Raw genomic sequence first — 18,915 nt, 5'->3', positions numbered from 1 at the left:
TTGCAGAGAGAGCATTTAGGTTTGTACTTAGTAGGAACTTGGACTCTTACTGAAATCATTTCATCAATTTGAAAAAGCTTTTTGCTTTTTGTCTGGAGATTTCCTTTTTCTGTTTGTTTCTTTTATCCTAAGCACTTTTTTTTTTTCTATAAAAATCTTCTTTATCACTATATGAATTACTTAGACTGTCTCGGTGTTCTTGAATGCATGTAGCTCGTGATGCTGTACAGCTGCTTTCTTGTAGGTGTGTATCTTTCTTTCCCATGTGCAACTCTATAAGGAACTGAATGTCCATGAAATAGCTGATCTCCCTTCCATTTCCAGTATGCCTTGTGAGCCGTAATGCAGGGAGGTGGGCAGCCTCCCCCAGGAAAGAATGAGAAGGAGTGAATAGACCTTTCAGTGTTGGAGAGAAATTCAGATATTTTAGCCATGATGGCAAAATTTACAAATGAGACAGAGTGCCAAAGTCTATGCAGCAGAAGGTGAATTGTTACGAGAGGAGGGGGCTAGTTCAGCGGGCCTGCGTAGTGCCGACATAGCCTTTGCAGGTTTCTGACCTACCAACTGAAAACATTTTTGGGGGGAGGAGGGGTCCTGCCTTAACTGTGAGGCCCCCTAATTGATCCTCTCTGCTCTGTGTGTTGTCAAACCCCTTCCTAAGGAAGCCATTCCCTCCGCAGCCATGGTTGCATGCCAGGCATGCCTGCCCCGCCATCTGCCCCGCCGCAGCGCCCGTGTCCCTGATGCCGTTCCAGGGAATGTGCAGTTTGTCACCTGAATTTGGGCTGGAAACTTCTGTCCAAGATCTGCTTATTAACTCATACCTGCCTTAAAAGATGTTGCAGCTAAGCCACTTTTAAAAAGTGGGCTAGAAGGAGTAGATCCACGGAGCTTTTAGGCAGGATGCTAGGGCCAACATGAGAAAGGTAATCTGCATTAAATGTAACACTAACAAAGACTGGTGTGGTACATACAATACAGAAAATTTGACAGGCTTGCTTCTTTGAAAATCGCTGGATACAATCTTCTGGCTCCCCTAGAGGCTGCTTTAAGCCAACTACTGCTGCCATCCAGATTTGTTCCAAAATGTAGCAGAGATACTGGATAAACCAGGATTGAAGGGTTTAAGCTTCTTTTACTGTCCCATTTTTATAAAAGACTGATGCCTGTTCCTGTAAAACTGGGTCAGCAGAAGCACTTGGGATAGTACCTTCCACCATCTTAATAGCTAAAAAGCTGGCCTACATCAGTTTAAAAATAAGTTTCTTAAAGGAACTTTACCCTAATCAGTCCCTATAACCAGCTGCCAAGCTGAGAAGCATTTCTCCTGTTTTAGCCATGAGTAAAAAGAGGCAATAAGCCCAAATCTGGGTTACGAGTGGAGAATGTGTGTTCCTCAGTGATGTGTAGGCTGCTAGACCTGTGTGCATGCAGGGGGTTGTCAGGCTCGGCTGGGAGCTGCTGCGGCGCAGCAGGAGGGGTTTGCACAGGGGAACAGGATGTGCTGGGAGGTTTTACCCGAGGGTGCTGAGTTCCCATTAGTTATCCAGTGCATCTTCTGGTGTAGCTGCAGCTGGAAGCAAGCCTGTCCCTGCACTCGGAGATGGCTCTGCCAAAGCGTGGGACAAAAGCCGCTCCTGATCCAAAGTAAAGCTCTGGTGTGCACACAGCCTCGGCCTGCAGTGTGACACACTGCGATGCCATGGGGCATAAAAGTGCTGGACCCAGAAACCATTTGAGGGGTGCAGGTTAATTCAGATGCATTTGGCTGGTGAGAGCACAGCACCGTCTCAGGTGTGAAGATGGCTCCTTGGGGCACAGATGTCCTCTCCCTGGCACCACGCTGAGCCCCATCAGCACCTTCCCCACAAGCAGGCAGAAACTTTAGTGCCTTAGGAATGGCAGTGCCTTTTAGCAAGGATCTGATGAATGGACTTCAGGATGGCATTTTGATGTTCAGCCTTATCTGTCCACTGAATGAAACGTTGACTTCCCAGTACACAACTTTACCAGCCTCAGATTTGTTATCTAATTTAAACCGCATCTTCTAGTGGGATTATGTTGGTTTCCACCAGCTGACAGATGCAGTCATTTCATTACAGTTTCCTTCCCTTTTTAGCTGCATCTTTGGAGGTGATGAAAGCTCAGTTGACCTTTGTGCTCTCTGAATGCATCAGGAGTGAGCGCTGCAAAGCTAACCTGGTTTTTAGAGGTTTCTTTTCCAACTCTTGTACTTATGTGGTTACTTCCATTCACTTCCTTTTAATGACCTTTCTGTACACAATTCCCACTGAGCTGAAACGTGATCGATTTAGACTTTTTATATTATTTTTTTCCACAAATTAAAAAAAAAAAAAAAAAAGGAGGGGGACACCAATTAACTCCAAGATACCAAAGTGGGTAAAAAAACAAACCCTGGCAATTGTGGCTTGAGCTGATTTGCAGAACTGCAGAGGGAATTTTCAATGTCTTTCTCATCCTAGGTGGCTCATTAAAATTTCCCAATCAGGGAAAGGTGTCTGAGCTGTGTCAGCTCCACGCTGATGAATCACCCAAGCCCTTAAGAAGGATGGTTCACAGTCCTTTTGTCTCCTGTTGATGCATTCTTTAGTTTTGGTCCTCAAAAGGGCAGATTTCACCGCACCTTTGAATGTTTTCATTTTTTCCTGAGTGTGGCACAATCTGACCTATACCCAAACACAAAGCCTTGAAGCTGGCTCAGCATTTTGCCTTATTTTTCCCCAGTTACCTCTCCCTCCATTTGACAAGGTAAGGAGCAGAGTCTCTTCAAAACCATTTGCTAACGGTGTGAAGTATTTTCTAGCCTTGAATATCCAAACCAGGATATATTTTAATGCAATAATTTCAATGCTTGGTGCAAACATGAATATGATAAAATGGCTACTTTAGAGAGACATTGTGACCAACTCTGCATGTGGACAAAATTTTAAATTCCAGTTTTGTAGTGTTTCTGTTGTACATATTCCCCATGTTCTGTGGGTATTTTAATCCAATTCAGTGAGTAACCTGGCAGAGAATTTGTTTTTTTCTGACCCTTCCTTTGCAAAATATTTGCAAGTACCTTGACTTTCTAACCTGGGGTTGTTTAACTTTATCTCAAAACTGCATCTTCTACAGCCTCTCTCTTTAGTTACACCTCAAAGCACAAAGCTTTCACTACTAAAGGGTAATAGTTAATGCAAGAATCAGAGTAGCTGTGTTCGTGTGCCATTTTCATTGATTTACTCCTAATCTAATAAGTAGTCAGTAATGGGATAAATACTTCGTAAAGGAAAAAAATATTACCTAAGCTGTAAAATAAAACCACAGCCAGATTGAAATATAACCAGCACCATTAAGAATGGGCTGATGTCTGCCACGTGCAGCCGCCGGGAAGGGACTTGTGTTTGTCATGCTCCTGCCTTTACAGCCCCGCTGTTGCAAGCAGGCTGCGCATGTGGGTGATGATGCCTGCGACCGCAGCAATCCATGTTCACTGCTGATCACATGGCAAGGGCAGCTTTTGGTAAGCGGCTCAGGACCGCTGTTATCACAGAGCTTTCCGTCTCAGCTGCTGCAACCCACTTTTCTCAGGGCACGAGCCCCCCAGTGCATAGCAGCACCCAGTATTTACCAGTTTGTTCCCTTCCATGGTGGCACAGAGCTTCCCAGTGCTGGATGGTAAAGAGAGGCGCTGTCAGGGGACGGATAATTTAGATACTGCCGGTAGGTCTGTGTAGGTGTTGAAAAGGCCTCGTGCTTCTCCAGGTGAAGCTCCAGCCAGGCAGTGCCTGTTGCCTCACGGAGGAGTGAGGGCTCCGGCTTTCGGAGGAGGCACCCGAGCAACTGATAACATAAATACATCTTTCTCTTGCTTTGTTTCTGTATGTTTTGAGACCATCTCTCTCGGAAGGCCTCCCTTCCGCCCCTGTTTTTTTCTGCCTGCACAGCTGAAATAAAACCGGCGGTGGAGCCACCTTCTCTCACTGGAGCCTGGCTGGCAGCAGCCTGCCCTGACCTGAGACACCAGCCATTGTTAAGGGTATAACACATTTACATATTTTGCAATAAAACATCAGTTATTTGCATTACTGTGTCAAGTTTTATTTGATTCTTTCACCTAAAAATGACTCATTTTCCTTTCTTGTATTTTAAAAACCAACTACTCTAAGCTTGTTTGAGAATAATCAAAAATTGCCCATTTAGCTAGAAGTCATTTTCTTTTCAAAAGGCAAATGTTATTTAATCTTTCAGCTGTTCATTGTGCCATCATAAATACTTTCTTTTCAGCACAGTTGTGGGGACTGAAATGAGCCCACTAATTGCCTCCCATTTCGACTGACATGTGGTGGTTTAGTGGAAAGAGAACACAGCGGGGAGAAGGAAATAGGAGGCTGAGAAAATGAGAGCTAATTATTTTCACTGCCTCATGTCAGGCTCTGTGTCAGCCTTGTTTTTACAAACTGGAAGGTTTAGCACTAAATAAAACAAACTGGCGTCATGTTTTTATATACTGGCAGTGTCATGGAAGCAGCTGCACATCTCAAAGACAATATAATGCCTGCATTCGCATGGACACCATCTGACAGCCACTGTGAGCCACTGCTAATGAGGATATCACAGTGGTGCCAAGTGAAAGGTGCTGAATTATGTATGATTCTTCATCAGTGCAGCAATAGTCCTGTACATCATTATGAGACATTGTTTTGCTGAAGAGATTAAAACATTCTTAGTTCCAGACCCTGCAACCTATACACGCTACAAGAGGTTATTAATGGAATTTTTAGGGAGAGTTTCTTGTGGATTTCTTTTTGGTTAAAAATATCTCATGGGACAGAGCCGTGGTGGGTCATGACACTATATATATAAAGAAGAGAAGCAAATTAACCATAATTGTGTTATCTTCCTTTAAATCCAGAATAATAAAATATAGTGTAGCAGGGTGATACATAATGATAAATAACCCAAGTGCTGTCACGAGATGTTCAACTCTAATGCCTTTAAAACAGCAGGTTTCAGCAGCTGAGATAGATAATAGCTAAGAATGTAAAGGAGCTTCTGGGGACCTAAATCATCAACATGCTACTACTTTTAGTACCAGCATGACCAACATTTTTTTCATATTTGTTTCATCTTGTGTTACATCTTACTTTTCCTCCAATATCTAGTTGCCTTCTACAATGCCGTTTAGATTTTTTTCTTCACTATTAAAAAAAAAGGTGTATTGCAACAACTGATTTTAAAAATGAATCCTGGATTTGGGCCTCCTTGAAAATGAGGTGTCTCCCCAGCAAGAGTTTTAACTGTTGTTGCAGGAGACCTGTTTGTTGTTTAAAGCCTGTGCCTGATATTTTTCATTTCCCTTTTGGTTTTTGTTGCAGACGTTAGCACATATGGGGTTAAAGGGATATTGTCACCGCAGTAAAATGGAGACTTAATTTTTAAAGTGTTCTTATTTTCTGTTTCAAAGCTGAGGCGAAGTGGCTCAAAATACATGTGTGATTTGCTTTTCTTTTCTACAGTCATTTGCAGAGGCTGCCGATTCATTTGCTTTGTCAAAGTGTTATTTGGAAATGTTTTTCACACAAAGTTTTGCTGGTTGTGCCTCTCAGTTCTGAAACTAGATTAAAAAAAAAACCAAACCTGCAATTCTTTATTTAAATAAAAATCAAGCACATAAATATTGGGAGGTATTTTAATGCTTGAATTACAGGATGTCCAGGGAAATCTCTTTGAAAGACTTCTGTAAGTATTTTATCAACCAGACATTTTGAACAAGCTATTTCCAAATTATTTTTCCGCATACATTTTGCACTAAATGTAGTCTCGATGCAAGAAAACTTATGGCTCCAATTCATCAAAGAATTGAAACATGTATACTTCGTTATTCTAGCCAAATTTTTGCTGAAGTGGCTGAGCATCTCTCTCCTATTCGTTGGCAAATAAGAACATAGAACTCAGTTAGAAAACAGGGATATATATATATCCCTTTCTGTAGCACACAAATCTCGCATTATTTACTGTGTGGTTGAACAAAATGGTTACCAAGTTTGTAATACAAGTAGCCACCTGCTTATCTTAGATATTTCCCAAGTGTCTGATTCAAAAGTCACCTAGCTGCTGTCTTTTCTCCTTGTTCCTCCCTTCCCTTCCCTTCCCTTCCCTTCCCTTCCCTTCCCTTCCCTTCCCTTCCCTTCCCTTCCCTTCCCTTCCCTTCCCTTCCCTTCCCTTCCCTTCCCTTCCCTTCCCTTCCCTTCCCTTCCCTTCCCTTCCCTTCCCTTCCCTTCCCTTCCCTTCCCTTCCCTTCCCTTCCCTTCCCTTCCCTTCCCTTCCCTTCCCTCTCTTTATATCTTTCTATCTTTTCTCCCAGCCTCTCCTTGCCTTTCTTCTCTTTGTTTCTCTCGCTTTCTCTCTTTTTACGGATAATTTTACAATAACGCAAAATCAAAACCTTTCCAAATGAAATGGGACACGCATGTTTTTGAGTGACCACAGAGGGCACATTTAGTGTGGTAATTTCCTCTTTTGCTGTCTGTGTGGTGTGGCTGGAGAGGACTCTGTGGAGGACCAAAGGTTTGAGGGGCTGGAGTTGAGGGACAGGAGACTGTTCCTTTCTCTGAGACTGCAATCTGGGGCCGGGGCCGGCAGTGCTTGTGCCAGGCTCTTGCGTCCCCAGCTGCATGGGGCAGCCCAATCTGTTATGGCGCGGAGGATACTCCTGCCTGTGCGGCCAATGCGGCGAGGGGCTGGTGCTGGCAGCTGCCCACCGCCGGCCTGACTGCAGATTGACATGGCTTGCCAGCCTTTTCTTCAGAGATGGTCATTTGATTTGTGTTGTTTATTAAAACAAGCTCGTGTTTGTCAGATCTGGTCTGTAGGGAGATGTGAGTGAATGGCACAAAATCCCGAGTCGCAAAGACACAGGAGCTCTGGCACAAGGTGCAGCTTTGGCTCTCCGTGCTTGGCGCTGGTCTCACGGTGGGAGATGCGCTGAATTAACTGGAGGACAGTGTTTTATGTCAGTGTTTTGTTCTTTCTTTGGCTCTGGTGTTTTTGTAAAACTTATAATTGTCATCAAGCATCTTGTCTCTAACCTGAGGTTCCATCTGCAACAGGGAATCCAGGTAGTGTGAAATTAGGAAGTCCTGCAAAAAAGTCTGGCAGCAAGGATGGTGTGGGCAGGGAGTGGGGCACAGTTTGAGAGGTGAGGAGGAGTCAAAGACAACTCACTTTGCCATTGCTGTTCGGTTACATACCACATACAGTCCTCAGCCAACAATGTGGCCAGTGCGTCATGCAGTACCTATCCAGGAAGAGAGAGGCATAACCCTGGGTTAGCTCACAGCCCAAAAAGCAGGACAGAAAAGGACATGCAAAGAGATACAGTCCGTGATTAGGAAACAGAGGCATAGGGCGACTTCGGCACCTTACTGGGTTGTACAGGAAGCTGATGGCAGAACTGGAACTGAACTCAGCACCTCTGAGTCTCGCTCTGGTGCCCTGACCACTGGACCGCAGTTCCCATCGCTCAAACTCTCACCAGTGGCGATGCGAAAAACGGCTCAACACATCCACTCTGCTCATAAACGCAGAAGCTTTCAATGGGGACAGATGGACACACAGGGCCAAATGCTTTCATAAGCATGATTTGTTGTTGTGGTTCAGAAATGATGATACTCTGGTTTTCTTTTATCTTGGAATTGCCAATTCAATGCCTGATTGGAAGCTTTGAGACTTCTGAGGGCTGAGCTCCTACATTACATTTATGAGAGATGCACGTGCAAACACTAGCAGATAATCGCATGTGCGAACGGATACTTTTTAGGCTGCTGTATGTTTGTGTGTGCAAATATCTGCTTACGCAAGCCCTTGGCCCTCAGTGGACATCTGTGTCCCCGTTGAAAGTTTTTGCATTTTCTGAGCAGAACTGAGGAGAAGACAGCCTCCCGCAAATGTGAGCCCACGCTTGCCCAGCCGGCAGTATGCGGTAGGCACAGACCTTCCTGAACCCCCAGCATGGCTAGAGGAGCTCCTGTCCTCTGAAGGGCAAATCACCGCTCCTGCATGGAGACAGAGGCACTCTGCTTCACTGCAGCCCTCTTGTCCCTCAGGGGACTGATTTTTGGAGGAGCTCAGTGCACCGGACAGTGTCTAATCCTCAAAGCGCCTGCCGAGCACACCAGCAAATGTTGGCTGGTTGCACCATGGACAGTCAGTCTTTGGTCCCCAGTGGAGCCTCCCTGGCCACAGGAACGAGCCCCAGTCCCAGCACTCAGGACTCATGTCCTGCAGGATGCTGTCAGAGCCATCAGCTTCTGCAGGCTCACACCTATGCTAAAGGTCGGACATTGGCCCCGTGTTCAGCTCATGGGATTATTTAAAGATACCTTTCATTGCTTTGGTTTATTAGACCCACTGTGATTATTTTCCAAGCTGAGCTGCTTATAATTAATAGTGCAGTTGGAGATGAGCAGAAGTTGAGGATGCTCAGTGCCTTGCTGGTCACTCAGTATCTGAAATAATTGAGCTGTAATAACCAGCTCATCCTCTTGCCCATTATTTGAGGACTGTCTTAATGGTGTTTCACAGACCCTCTGGTCACTTGTTCCTGGGTTCACTGGGAAGATGTCCTTGGGGCTGGCTGCCAGCACTGGCTGTGACCCTGAGTGACAGCTCCCACCACTGTCCCTCTGTACGGGTGTGCGGAGCCCCTGTGCTGCCTGCTCACAGGGGCTGTCCGTCTGTCCAGGCGGGGAAACCCCGCCATCCTCCTGCAGCCCTTCAGGGGATCCACACCTCTGGAGGCATCCAGACCTGTCAACGTGGCCACCACCTCTCAGTGTGAGCTGAGAGCAGAGCAAACAAGAGAACCCGAGGGTTTTCTGTCGCCAACACTTTTACTAGAAAATGTGCATATCTTAAAATACATGTATGTTCCTTATTTTTCTTGTTGGGTTATTTTTTTCCCTTATATATTGAGGGTAAGGTTTTGGGTTATTTTGGTGTTTGATTTTGTTTCACTTCTGTTGTGTTTTTTTAATTTTTTTTTTTTTTATTTTTATTTGTATTCTGACAATCCAGCATTCTTTTTTTATTATTCATAGGATTGTAAATGGAAAATGTACATGGAAATGGACGGGGATGAAATTGCAATAACCTACATAAAAGATGTGACATTCAACACTAACCTACCTGATGTAGAGGTTTTAAAGATGACAAAGGTATTTACAGCCTTAAAGCTTTCACAAATTCACAGATCTCAAACAAAGACATTAAAATACCACAGCAGTCGACTTTTGTGCTTGTGGAAGCTCGATCTCTTGACAGCTTTTAAATAAAATGCACATTTTAAACAGATTTGTATCATAATAGAAGTTAGGTATTTTGGTTATCTTTTAAGCTGACAATAATGTTAACAATAGAAAAATAAGAGAATGAACTAATTTATGTTTTTGTGTTTTAATTCTATATTATATCCTCTGAATTTATTACCCCTTTTAAAGAAAAGAATGTTCAAAAAATTAATTTCCTGTTCAAGAGAAGAAAGTGATTTAAATGTTCCAGTTTGAAACTTCATGGGATTTGTCTGTTGTGGGTTTTTTTTCTCTCTTTTTTTTTTTTTTTTTTTTGACATAGTTTTAGAAGTTTTATACGGTTCTAAAACTCCCTCTTTCATGCGACAATGGGTTGCAATGACTGAAACCCATCAGCAGACAGTACAGCACTGAACATCTGCAATTCAATGTCACTGGGCATTTTATCTTCTTTCAGAACCTGCCTGTAAATATTTACCAGCCAGTATTCAGACTGTTTTTACCGTAAGCAGCAGAAGCTTTCTTAATGGAGCGGGCTTTCTGTTTGCTGTTATTTTAATTGTTTCTTTTATTTATACACTCCTCTTGATAGTAGCTAACAAAATACATTTCTAAATGAAAAAATATACAGCTGGATTACCAATTAGAATGCTGCTCTAATGTGCACTCATAAAAACCCCTGAACTCCTGAATGATTTTAACTGTGAATTTTTTTGCCAAAATTTGGGGTGAACCTTTGGTTATTATTTTAGAAGAAAAACTGAAAATCAGATTCTCAACAGTCAGAATTTTAAGAAAAATGTGAAAGTATAAGTATTTGTCAAAAAGGATTCTCCTATTTAATTCACGCTAATAATGTTTTTATAGTTAGTGATTTCTGGAACAACATCAATGATTTTTTAAATTATTATTATTATTATTTTGTTGTAAAATAATTTTCTGTTTAATTTTCATCTTAGACATTTTATTTTTTTCCTTAAAAAGGTTTAAAGCTAAATGAACTAATAACTAGAGACAACAACATTAACTTTTCACATACTTCAACATTTTTATATCTGTCAGGGAATATCTCAGAGAATCTCTAGATACTTGTTCTTGCTGGCATTTGTAAGTTCTAGCAGAAGAAAACCTGTACATGCATAAAAATGAAAAAGGTTTATGCCCCCATGAAAACATTCAGTGTTGTCTTACCTCCTGACTGTTATTTATAGAAATCTCTTCTCAGTTTCCTTTTGTAAGCAAGCAATTAATTCCAAAGTATATTGCCTTGTCTCATAAAATTTTAAGAAAAGTATTGATTTTAACAATAGGAAACAGATGAAAACAGGGAAATGTTGAAAATTATCTTTGGGGTGTTTCAGAAAGAGGTCAGGAGACGAAAAGCACCTTATAAAACTCCCACCATGTTTCTTTCAGCCACCGTTTGTAATGGAGAAATGGATTGTGGGGATAGAAGAACACCAGTCTGTAGAATGTGTTGTTACCTATGAGGTAAGCTGTAAGAAACAAATTAAAAAATTGTTTATCCAAGATAAAACCTACATGGGAGGTGTGGAAATAGCATCCTCTGGCTTTGTTATATCCTATAATCAAGTCTCAGCAGCCTGTAATTAATTGCAAAATCTAAAGTCCAGAGCAAAAGCTGAATGAGGTTTACAGAGACAACGTCCTCGGACTGCTGCCTGGGACAGCTCTTTTTCTCAAGGACAAAAATCTCCTTTTCCTTGAAGCGTAATGGTTGGTGTTGTTTGCATTACTTGAAGAGACTGTTTTTTACATTTTCAATGAAGTGCTAATTAGGAGAGTAGAAAAGCAACAGGCAAAGAAAGAAAATGAGAAGTCAAGAGTAAAATAAGATGAAATAAAACCCAGACAACAATTTAATGTGATAGAAATTAGCCTTTGTAAAAAGAGTTTGCAGTTACTAACAAAAATGTTTTTATAAAGACCAATGTTATGTGTTGCAATGAGGCTAATAATTGAGACCCAGCTCTGTCCTGAACAAGGATTCAAGCAGTGATGGAGAAACAGGGAAATCCTGGACCTTGCCTGCCTGTCTCAGAAGTGAAGAACAGTAGTTTTCTTTCAGCCTGAAGTTTCCCATGGGAGTCATAGGCCCTCAACAGCACATTGAACTTCATATTCCAGTAAAGTTTTGCGGAGGGTCCCCCTGCAAAACTAACCTGCTTAGTCCTACCTCTTCTAGCAGAAAGCACTGCCCATTTGACGTTCACATTGATATAACTAGTAAAACGTATTTTTTGTGTTTGTAGAGGGAGGCCTTCAGATCTTTCCTCCACATGGTACATGAATTGAAACAGTTATTCACTACTGCGTTTTTAGCATAATCACAAAATACCAGCCAAAATTGTCTAAAGTCTAAAAATACTTGAAAACTGGCTAAGTGGTTTTGAAAAACAGACTCTATATTGAAAATGCTGCTGCTGCCCAGGCACTAGTGGAAGTTCCCTTGTAGGAGAGCTTGGTGGGTTGTATGTTGTTATGTCCTCACATGCGTTATGTCCTCATGTGTGTTGTGTCCTTCCTGAGCAGAGTGATGTTAGAGCTCCCAAAGCCACCAGGCACATCCAAGCGATCTGCTGGAGCAAGGTGAAGGCGCAGGACGAGGTCGAGACAGTACAGCTCATGATACAGACCTCGCTCCCCAGCTCGGAGGGGAATTCACGGAGCAGATCCGACTCAAGTAAGTCAGTACATGTGAACTTTACTGCTGACATGGACAAGGCACATATGGGGAGAATTGCTAGGGGAAATCCTGTGGGAAAGTGTACTTGAAGGTAAAGGGGCCCAAGATAGTTGGTTAGCATTCAGGGACTGCTTCTTCCAAGCTCAAGATCAGAGCATCTCGACACATAGGAAGTCAAGGAAGGGAGCCAGGAGATCTGCTTGGTTAAACAAGGAACTGCTGGGCAAGCTCAAGTGGAAGAGGAGAGTTTCCAGATCATGGAAGGAGGGGCTGGCCACTTGGGAAGAATATAAAGCTGTTGTCAGAGGACGCAAGGAGGCAACTGGGAAAGCTAAGGCCTCCTTAGAATCAAACCTTGCAGGAGGGCTCAAGGACAACAGAAAGAGCTTCTTCAAATACATGGCAGATAAAACTAACACTAGAGGTAATGTAGGCCCCCTGATGAATGAGGTGGGTGCCCTGGTGACCGAAGATACAGAGAAGACAGAGTTACCAAATGCCTTCTTTATCTCTGTCTGTGATGCTGGAGGCTGTCCTGAGGAGCCCCATACCCTCGAGGCCCCAGAGGAAGTCAGGACAATGGAGGAGTTTGCCTCAGTTGATAAGGACTAGGTTAGGGACCAGTTAAGCAATCTGGACATCCATAAATCCATGGGTCCAGATGGAATGCACCCACGAGTGCTGAGGGAGCTGGCTGAAGTCGTTGCTAGACCGCTCTCTATGATCTTTGCTAAGTCGTGGGAAATGTGAGAGGTGCCTGAGGACTGGAGAAAAGCAAATGTCACTCCAGTCTTCAAAAAGGGCAAGAAGGAGGACCTGGGTAACTATAGACTGGTCAGCCTCACCTCCATCCCTGGAAAGATGATGTAACAACTTATCCTTGGTGCCATCTCAAGGCATATCAAGGATAAGAGGGTCATTAGGGGCAGTCAACATGGCTTCACCAAGAGGAAATCATGCTTAACCAACCTCATAGCCTTTTATGAGGACATAACCAGGTGGATAGATGATGGCAAAGCAGTGGATGTGGTCTATCTTGATTTCAGTAAAGCATTTGACACAGTCTCCCACAGCATCGTCACTGCTAAACTGAGGAAGTGTGGTCTGGACGATCCGGTAGTGAGGTGGACTGTGAACTGGCTGAAGGAAAGAAGCCAGAGAGTTGTGGTCAATGGGGCAGAGTCTAGCTGGAGGCCTGTATCTAGTGGAGTCCCTCAAGGGCCGGTGCTGGGACCAGTATTATTCAATATATTAATCAATGACTTGGATGAGGGAATAGAGTGTACTATCAGCAAGTTTGCTGATGACAACAAACTGGGAGGAGTGGCTGACACGCCAGAAGACTGTGCTGCCATCCAGCGAGACCTGGACAGGCTGGACAGTTGGGTGGGGAAAAATTTAATGAAACATAACAAGGACAAGTGTAGAGTCTTGCATCTGGGCAGGAACAATCCCAGGTTCCAGTATAAGCTGGGGAATGACCTGTCAAAGAGCAGTGTAGGGGAAAGGGACCTGGGGGTCATGGTGGACAGCAGGATGACCATGAACCAGCACTGTGCCCTTGTGGCCGGGAAGGCCAATGGCATCCTGGGGTGTATTAGAAGGGGGGTGGTTAGTAGGTCGAGAGACATTCTCCTTCCCCTCTACTCTGCCCTGGTGAGACCACATCTGGAATATTGTGTCCCGTTCTGGGCCCCTCAGTTCCAGAAGGACAGGGAACTGCTGGAGAGAGTCCAGCGCAGGGCAACAAAGATGATTAAGGGAGTGGAGCATCTCCCTTATGAGGAAAGGCTGAGGGAGCTGGGGCTCTTTAGCTTGGAGAAGAGGAGACTGAGGGGTGACCTCATTAATGTTTATAAATATGTAAAGGGTGAGTGTCACAAGGATGGAGCCAGGCTCTTCTTAGTGATGACCAATGATAAGACAAGGGCCAATGGGTACAAACTGCAACACAGGAGGTTCTACTTAAATATGTGAAGAAACTTCTTCGGGGTGAGGGTAACAGAACACTGGAACAGGCTGCCCAGGGAGGTTGTGGAGTCTCCTTCTCTGGAGACATTCAAAACTCACCTGGACACATTCCTGTGTAAGCTCATCTGGGTGTTCCTGCTCCAGCGGGGGAATTGGACTAGATGATCTTTTGAGGTCCCTTCCAATCCCTAACATTCTGTGCCATGATTCTGTTCCAACAACAGAGCACATTTTGCAGCATCCCCTGTTGTGGTCCCTGTGGAGGAGATGATGTATAGGTGTGTAGAAAGTACATTTCAGTATGCATGTTTCTTTCAAAAACCATGACTTTCAAGGAGGTTAAGCAGAGAAGGCAATTCCCATCTATCTTTCCATGAGAGAAGATTCATCTCAGTGCAGCCAGAGCTATCTGTTGTGGCCGTGTCACACTCACACCTTGACAGGAAAGACAGTTTCCTTTTGACGTATTTGACATTAGGTTGAAGTGATTTAAATCTCTTGGGATTCAAGCAAAGTCTGGGGAAAGGAGGAATGGAAGAGACCATCCACTACATCTTAACAGGAGCAATCCTAATGAGAACAGAGCTGCTACCCAGCTCCCACGAAACTCCCCACGGCAGATCCAGTGTTGCAGCGACAGGCAGAGGGCCCATGACATAGGGACTCTTTCTGTGGAAGACCAGCAAAAGGTGAGAGAGCAGCTGGGGTCCTCTGCTGAAGATAGTAACATTTTGGTCGCCTTTATCCCACTGCAATCTGACAGGGTTATGCTTTCCTCTTGGAATTATATTAGCAGTCTTTAAGGACAAATCATTCAAATCTCTCGATCAGCTTATTTAAGCTGCTCCCTATGGGGTTTTGGCCAGAGCTGTGGCCTCGGATAAGAGGAATTCCTGGTCTTTGCTCTACCCATAAGGTAGCAAACCAGGCAGCCCTTGCAGTTCAAATAGAAGATTTACAACTATTGTATTTGCTACAGGCTTTCATGCAAACCACAGGACTGACTTTCAAAAGCACTTCAGTCTGATCTCTGGGAGCTACAACTTTTGTTACAACCTTGGGGCTGTGACAGTAGGTGTGAGGGAACTGTAATACCCTGAGTCGCTCACAGTTAAGCAGTGTCAGAGCTATCCTGCCTGAAGGCTTCTGCCTCACTAGCTTTCCCAACTACAGAGTTGGATTTTCTGAATGAGGCCAGACAGAGCGGTGTTGCTAGGGCTTAGACTCAGTATCTGAAGTGTGTAAAGTGGACTGACTTTTGAATTTGTAGTAATAATAACTGAAGTGGCTCTAGTTGCTGTGGTGTTAGAACAGAAAAGGGAGCAAGAGGAGGTGAGTCTGGCTGTTGCAACAGGGATTTGCACTGGGGTCTGCACCACCCCTGTCTCTGTGATCGGCTGGGAACAGCGTGACCATGCTGGCTGGGAGGGACGCAGGAGTGGGGTGTCGCGGCGGTGCCTGTGCCTTGGGGTGCTGGTTCCACATCTATCCTGGAGGTCTCCAGGCTCCTTTGCAATGAAGGCTGTGGAGAAATTAGCAGAGGCTGCCAAGAGCATCACAGGACATAATTAAAACCAAGTTGGGTTAAAAACACTGTGAGGAACTTGGGAGGAACCCACCTGAGCAGCCAAATGGACAGTTCAGTAAGTGTGTCTAGTCTAAGCTCCATTATTTGCACTGGCATCAGAAATATTTGCATCACTTGCTATTTTAAAAGTCCAACATTATGCTCAATCATAATGTTGAACATACTCAAACCTACTCAAAGAGTATTTGCCAGGAAGCTAGGAGAGGAAGGGTGGTTTCAGATATGTTGAAGTTGCTCAGAGAGTAACCCTAATCTTGCACCTTTGGTAAACTAGGGAGCAGTTTTCCATCAATTCACAGAAAACTGACTCTTTCCTTTTCTCTGCCAGGCATCGACAGCCAGTGGATGCAGACGCTGCGGATGCACCAAATAGCGAAAGCCATTTCTCTCCAGCACGGCCACCCCCACAGCCCGACCACCGTCACCCACTACCTGCCCTACCTCCGCAGCCAGGACTCCTACGCTGCTGCCGTCAGGAGGACGCGCGGTCCCGTCAGTTACCACTTCACTTCCATCAACCACTCCAGGAACTCCTCTGCTTTTTCACACAGTTTGGTGAGAAACCTCTCAAATTTGCAGCTGAACTCGAAAGGCAGCAGCACCTCCAGCACAGCCTCTGACACCCCTTCGGAGAGAGACAGGTCTGCTGGCAAAGGCAGGAACGCCTCTCACAGCGCTCACTCCCGCAGCTCCTCAGATGGGCGGCGCAGCGGGACCAGCTCCCCGGTGCCCCCCTGGCACTCGGGAAGAGCCGGCAGGACTTCCTCGCCATCGGCCCCCTCAGCCTCCCAGCACCACAGGTACCCCCGCAGCCCCGCCCGGCCCAAGGCCATCCCGGGCATGCCCCCGCAGGGCGAAAGCGAGCCCCGGAGGGGCGAGGGGGAGAGCAGAGCCAGCGAGGGCGGGTGGGTAAAGGTGCAGTATGTGAAGAAGCCCCACAGGCAGACCGCCGGCAAGCAGGGGAAGGAGAGGCCCAGGGGGAGCTGGCGGGGCCGGAGGACGTTCTGAGAGGAATTTGCCCCTTTATTTAACTGAATGTTCAACCTGCTCCTATTTAACTCACTGCACCGACAGCGGGACGCCATGTCCCCCGCCGGCTGGCACGGCCGGTGGAAAGGGAGAGCTGCCCGTCTTGCCTCCTGTCACAGTCAGGACCGAGGGATTTCCTTTGATTTCCTCCCCTCCGTTTGGCTGCCCGTGTTCTCCGCTGACTGGATATCCACTGATTTGCTTAATATTTCAATAATAAAATCAGTAAGGCACAGCCAGGTGCCATAACGAAAGGCTCTTCGTTTCATCCTTAGGGGAGGAGTTGCTCTGCTGCATCTCCACTTGGCTCGCTTGTGTCTCCAGACACTGAACCCAGCAATGAGTGGTGTCTCCTCACCCTTGGCCAATCTGATTCTGCCAGGGCTATAGAAAGAGGTGGTGTTTTTATCAGACCAGTGTAGTCCGAAAAAACAGGAATACAGGGAGATTCTTCTTCAGGTCCACTCCAGTAGCTTTACTTCGTCACTTCTAGTTTCCATCGGCTCTCAGGAATTTCTCACCTTGCTCTTTACTAAAAGCCCCAACACCAGCTGCCTGACACCACCGAGTACACTCTGTCACACACATGGTTGTCAGAAGGAGAAACAAAAACTAGGCTTTTATTCTTTTGGGAGAAAAAAAAAAACAAAATGGGGAGAAAAAGACATTGCCTTTATCATAGTTACATCTAACACCACTGAGGTCTATGATAATGTTTATCCCTGGGCAGCAGGCATTTTTTAATTGATTTTTCTTTGTGGCTGGACTGTGTCACTTTTGTCTTTTGGTCTTCAGGTAGTAAAGGCAAGGTCAGCAAAGTTTCTGATTAATATTGTCTTTAGCTCCACCGAGAACAAAGACACGGTTGTAGACTCACTTGTCATCAGAAAGTTTCTTCTTGGCTTTTTCACTCCAAGTTGATTTCACACAATTAAAAAGGGAAGGAAAAAAAAAAGTTAGTGTTTCCCAAGATGCAAGAGGGGCAGAAAAAGGGAAGAAACAGATAAAGCTGAACCCAAAGCAACGCATGGTACCCGCTGAAAGCCAAGAAACTGGAAATTAGAGATGCCATTGAACAAGGTGCTACATACGATCCATGCCAAGCAACACTCACTGACACGCAGTTGTGAGCGATGCTGGAGGAGCTGCTGGTGCATCACCCCCTCGATGACCCCCATCGCCATAGCCCTGTCACTGGATGTTCAAAAGGACATGCAAGCTCCCTGCTCCGCACAAAGGCCACTCCTGGGGGTACATGCAGCTCTCCTTCCCCTGATTCCCACCAGCCCCCATGAGGGCTGAGCTCTGTGGTGGGTTTCCCAATACCTACCAGAGTGAACTGGGACTGACATTTCATGGGTTCCTGACTGGGTCTGCCAAAACCAATGGAGCAGGACACAAGTAATACCGGGTGTCAGGAATTGGATCTCTGCCATTTAAGCACATTTTCCTCTCACAACACTTAAGAACAGAAAAAACAGTAAGAAGCTTTACCTGGGAGGGAATGGGGCTGCACATGAAACTGTGGTAACAAAGCTTGCTGCTTTTCTTGTGGCTTCAAGCTGTCCCCAGTTTACAGAACCTGACAACTAATTTGGGGGATGTGGAAAATCCACTGCTGGATGTTTCTCTGTCACAATGTAGCAGGAGACTGGCATTTTGCCTAGGCTGGGGATCCTTCCCTAACATTTCTTGCTGTGACCAAAATGGGTTGGAGAACACCAGGTGATAGTAACTGCACCTGAGAGAACTTGCTAGAAATGTGCTTGTGTTATAAAAATTAGGATATGCATCTCAGGAAGAGTGATCTTGTTTTATGGTTGGGCCTGCACAAATCCTAAGAAGAAATTTCTTGAGTTTGGAAGGGTAGTTTTCTCTTCCAGGGTGATGGGGATGGCAGTGTAGTTGTACCAGATTGAAAACAAATCCCTGCCCAGCAGATACTGTAGGCTGGTGGTGGCAATTCAAGATTTATCAGCTGCCTGTGGTTGATTGTCAAGATGTCCAGCAGGATTCCTCTGCTGTTTGTGAGCAATTTAATGCTGTGCCTAATTTTAATCTGCAATGTACTGTCTGTCCACATCTGTTGTATTAAAGTGTTCATTAGTATTTAAAGGAAGAGCGGATGGTATTGATCACACTTATTAAACAATCATGCAATAGTGACTGATTAGAAATCCTCTTGCTGCATCAGCGTTGCTGGTTAAAGCTACAGTGAGTGAACTTGTAAAAAAAAAAAAAAGTTTCAGCAAGATCTAGTATTCCATCTCATTTTATCACTCCAAAAGTGGCTACTCCCTATC

At 44.9% G+C, this 18,915-nt stretch overlaps 1 protein-coding gene across 4 annotated transcripts in view; it reads left to right on the top strand.

The window, feature by feature from the left end:
* MAP3K20 (mitogen-activated protein kinase kinase kinase 20) overlaps nucleotides 1-16,853 on the top strand; it is an 89,618-nt gene extending 72,765 nt beyond the window's left edge. For 3 of the 4 annotated variants that reach the window (XM_082055075.1, XM_082055076.1, XM_082055077.1), the window contains exons 17-20: nucleotides 9,108-9,224; nucleotides 10,734-10,808; nucleotides 11,871-12,021; nucleotides 15,912-16,853. In XM_082055075.1, the coding sequence (XP_081911201.1) occupies nucleotides 9,108-9,224; nucleotides 10,734-10,808; nucleotides 11,871-12,021; nucleotides 15,912-16,591 (1,023 nt within the window). In that variant the 3' untranslated portion in view covers nucleotides 16,592-16,853. The remainder of the gene's footprint in view (nucleotides 1-9,107; nucleotides 9,225-10,733; nucleotides 10,809-11,870; nucleotides 12,022-15,911) is intronic. The other variant, XM_082055078.1, reaches the window with a different exon arrangement.
* The last annotated feature ends 2,062 nt before the right edge of the window (nucleotides 16,854-18,915 follow it).

Source organism: Streptopelia decaocto (assembly GCF_964273445.1).
Source record: "Streptopelia decaocto genome assembly, chromosome: 6".
NCBI lineage: Eukaryota > Metazoa > Chordata > Aves > Columbiformes > Columbidae > Streptopelia > Streptopelia decaocto.
The sequence above is the reverse complement of the archived record's forward strand: the minus strand, read 5'-3'. Positions and strand labels throughout refer to the sequence as shown.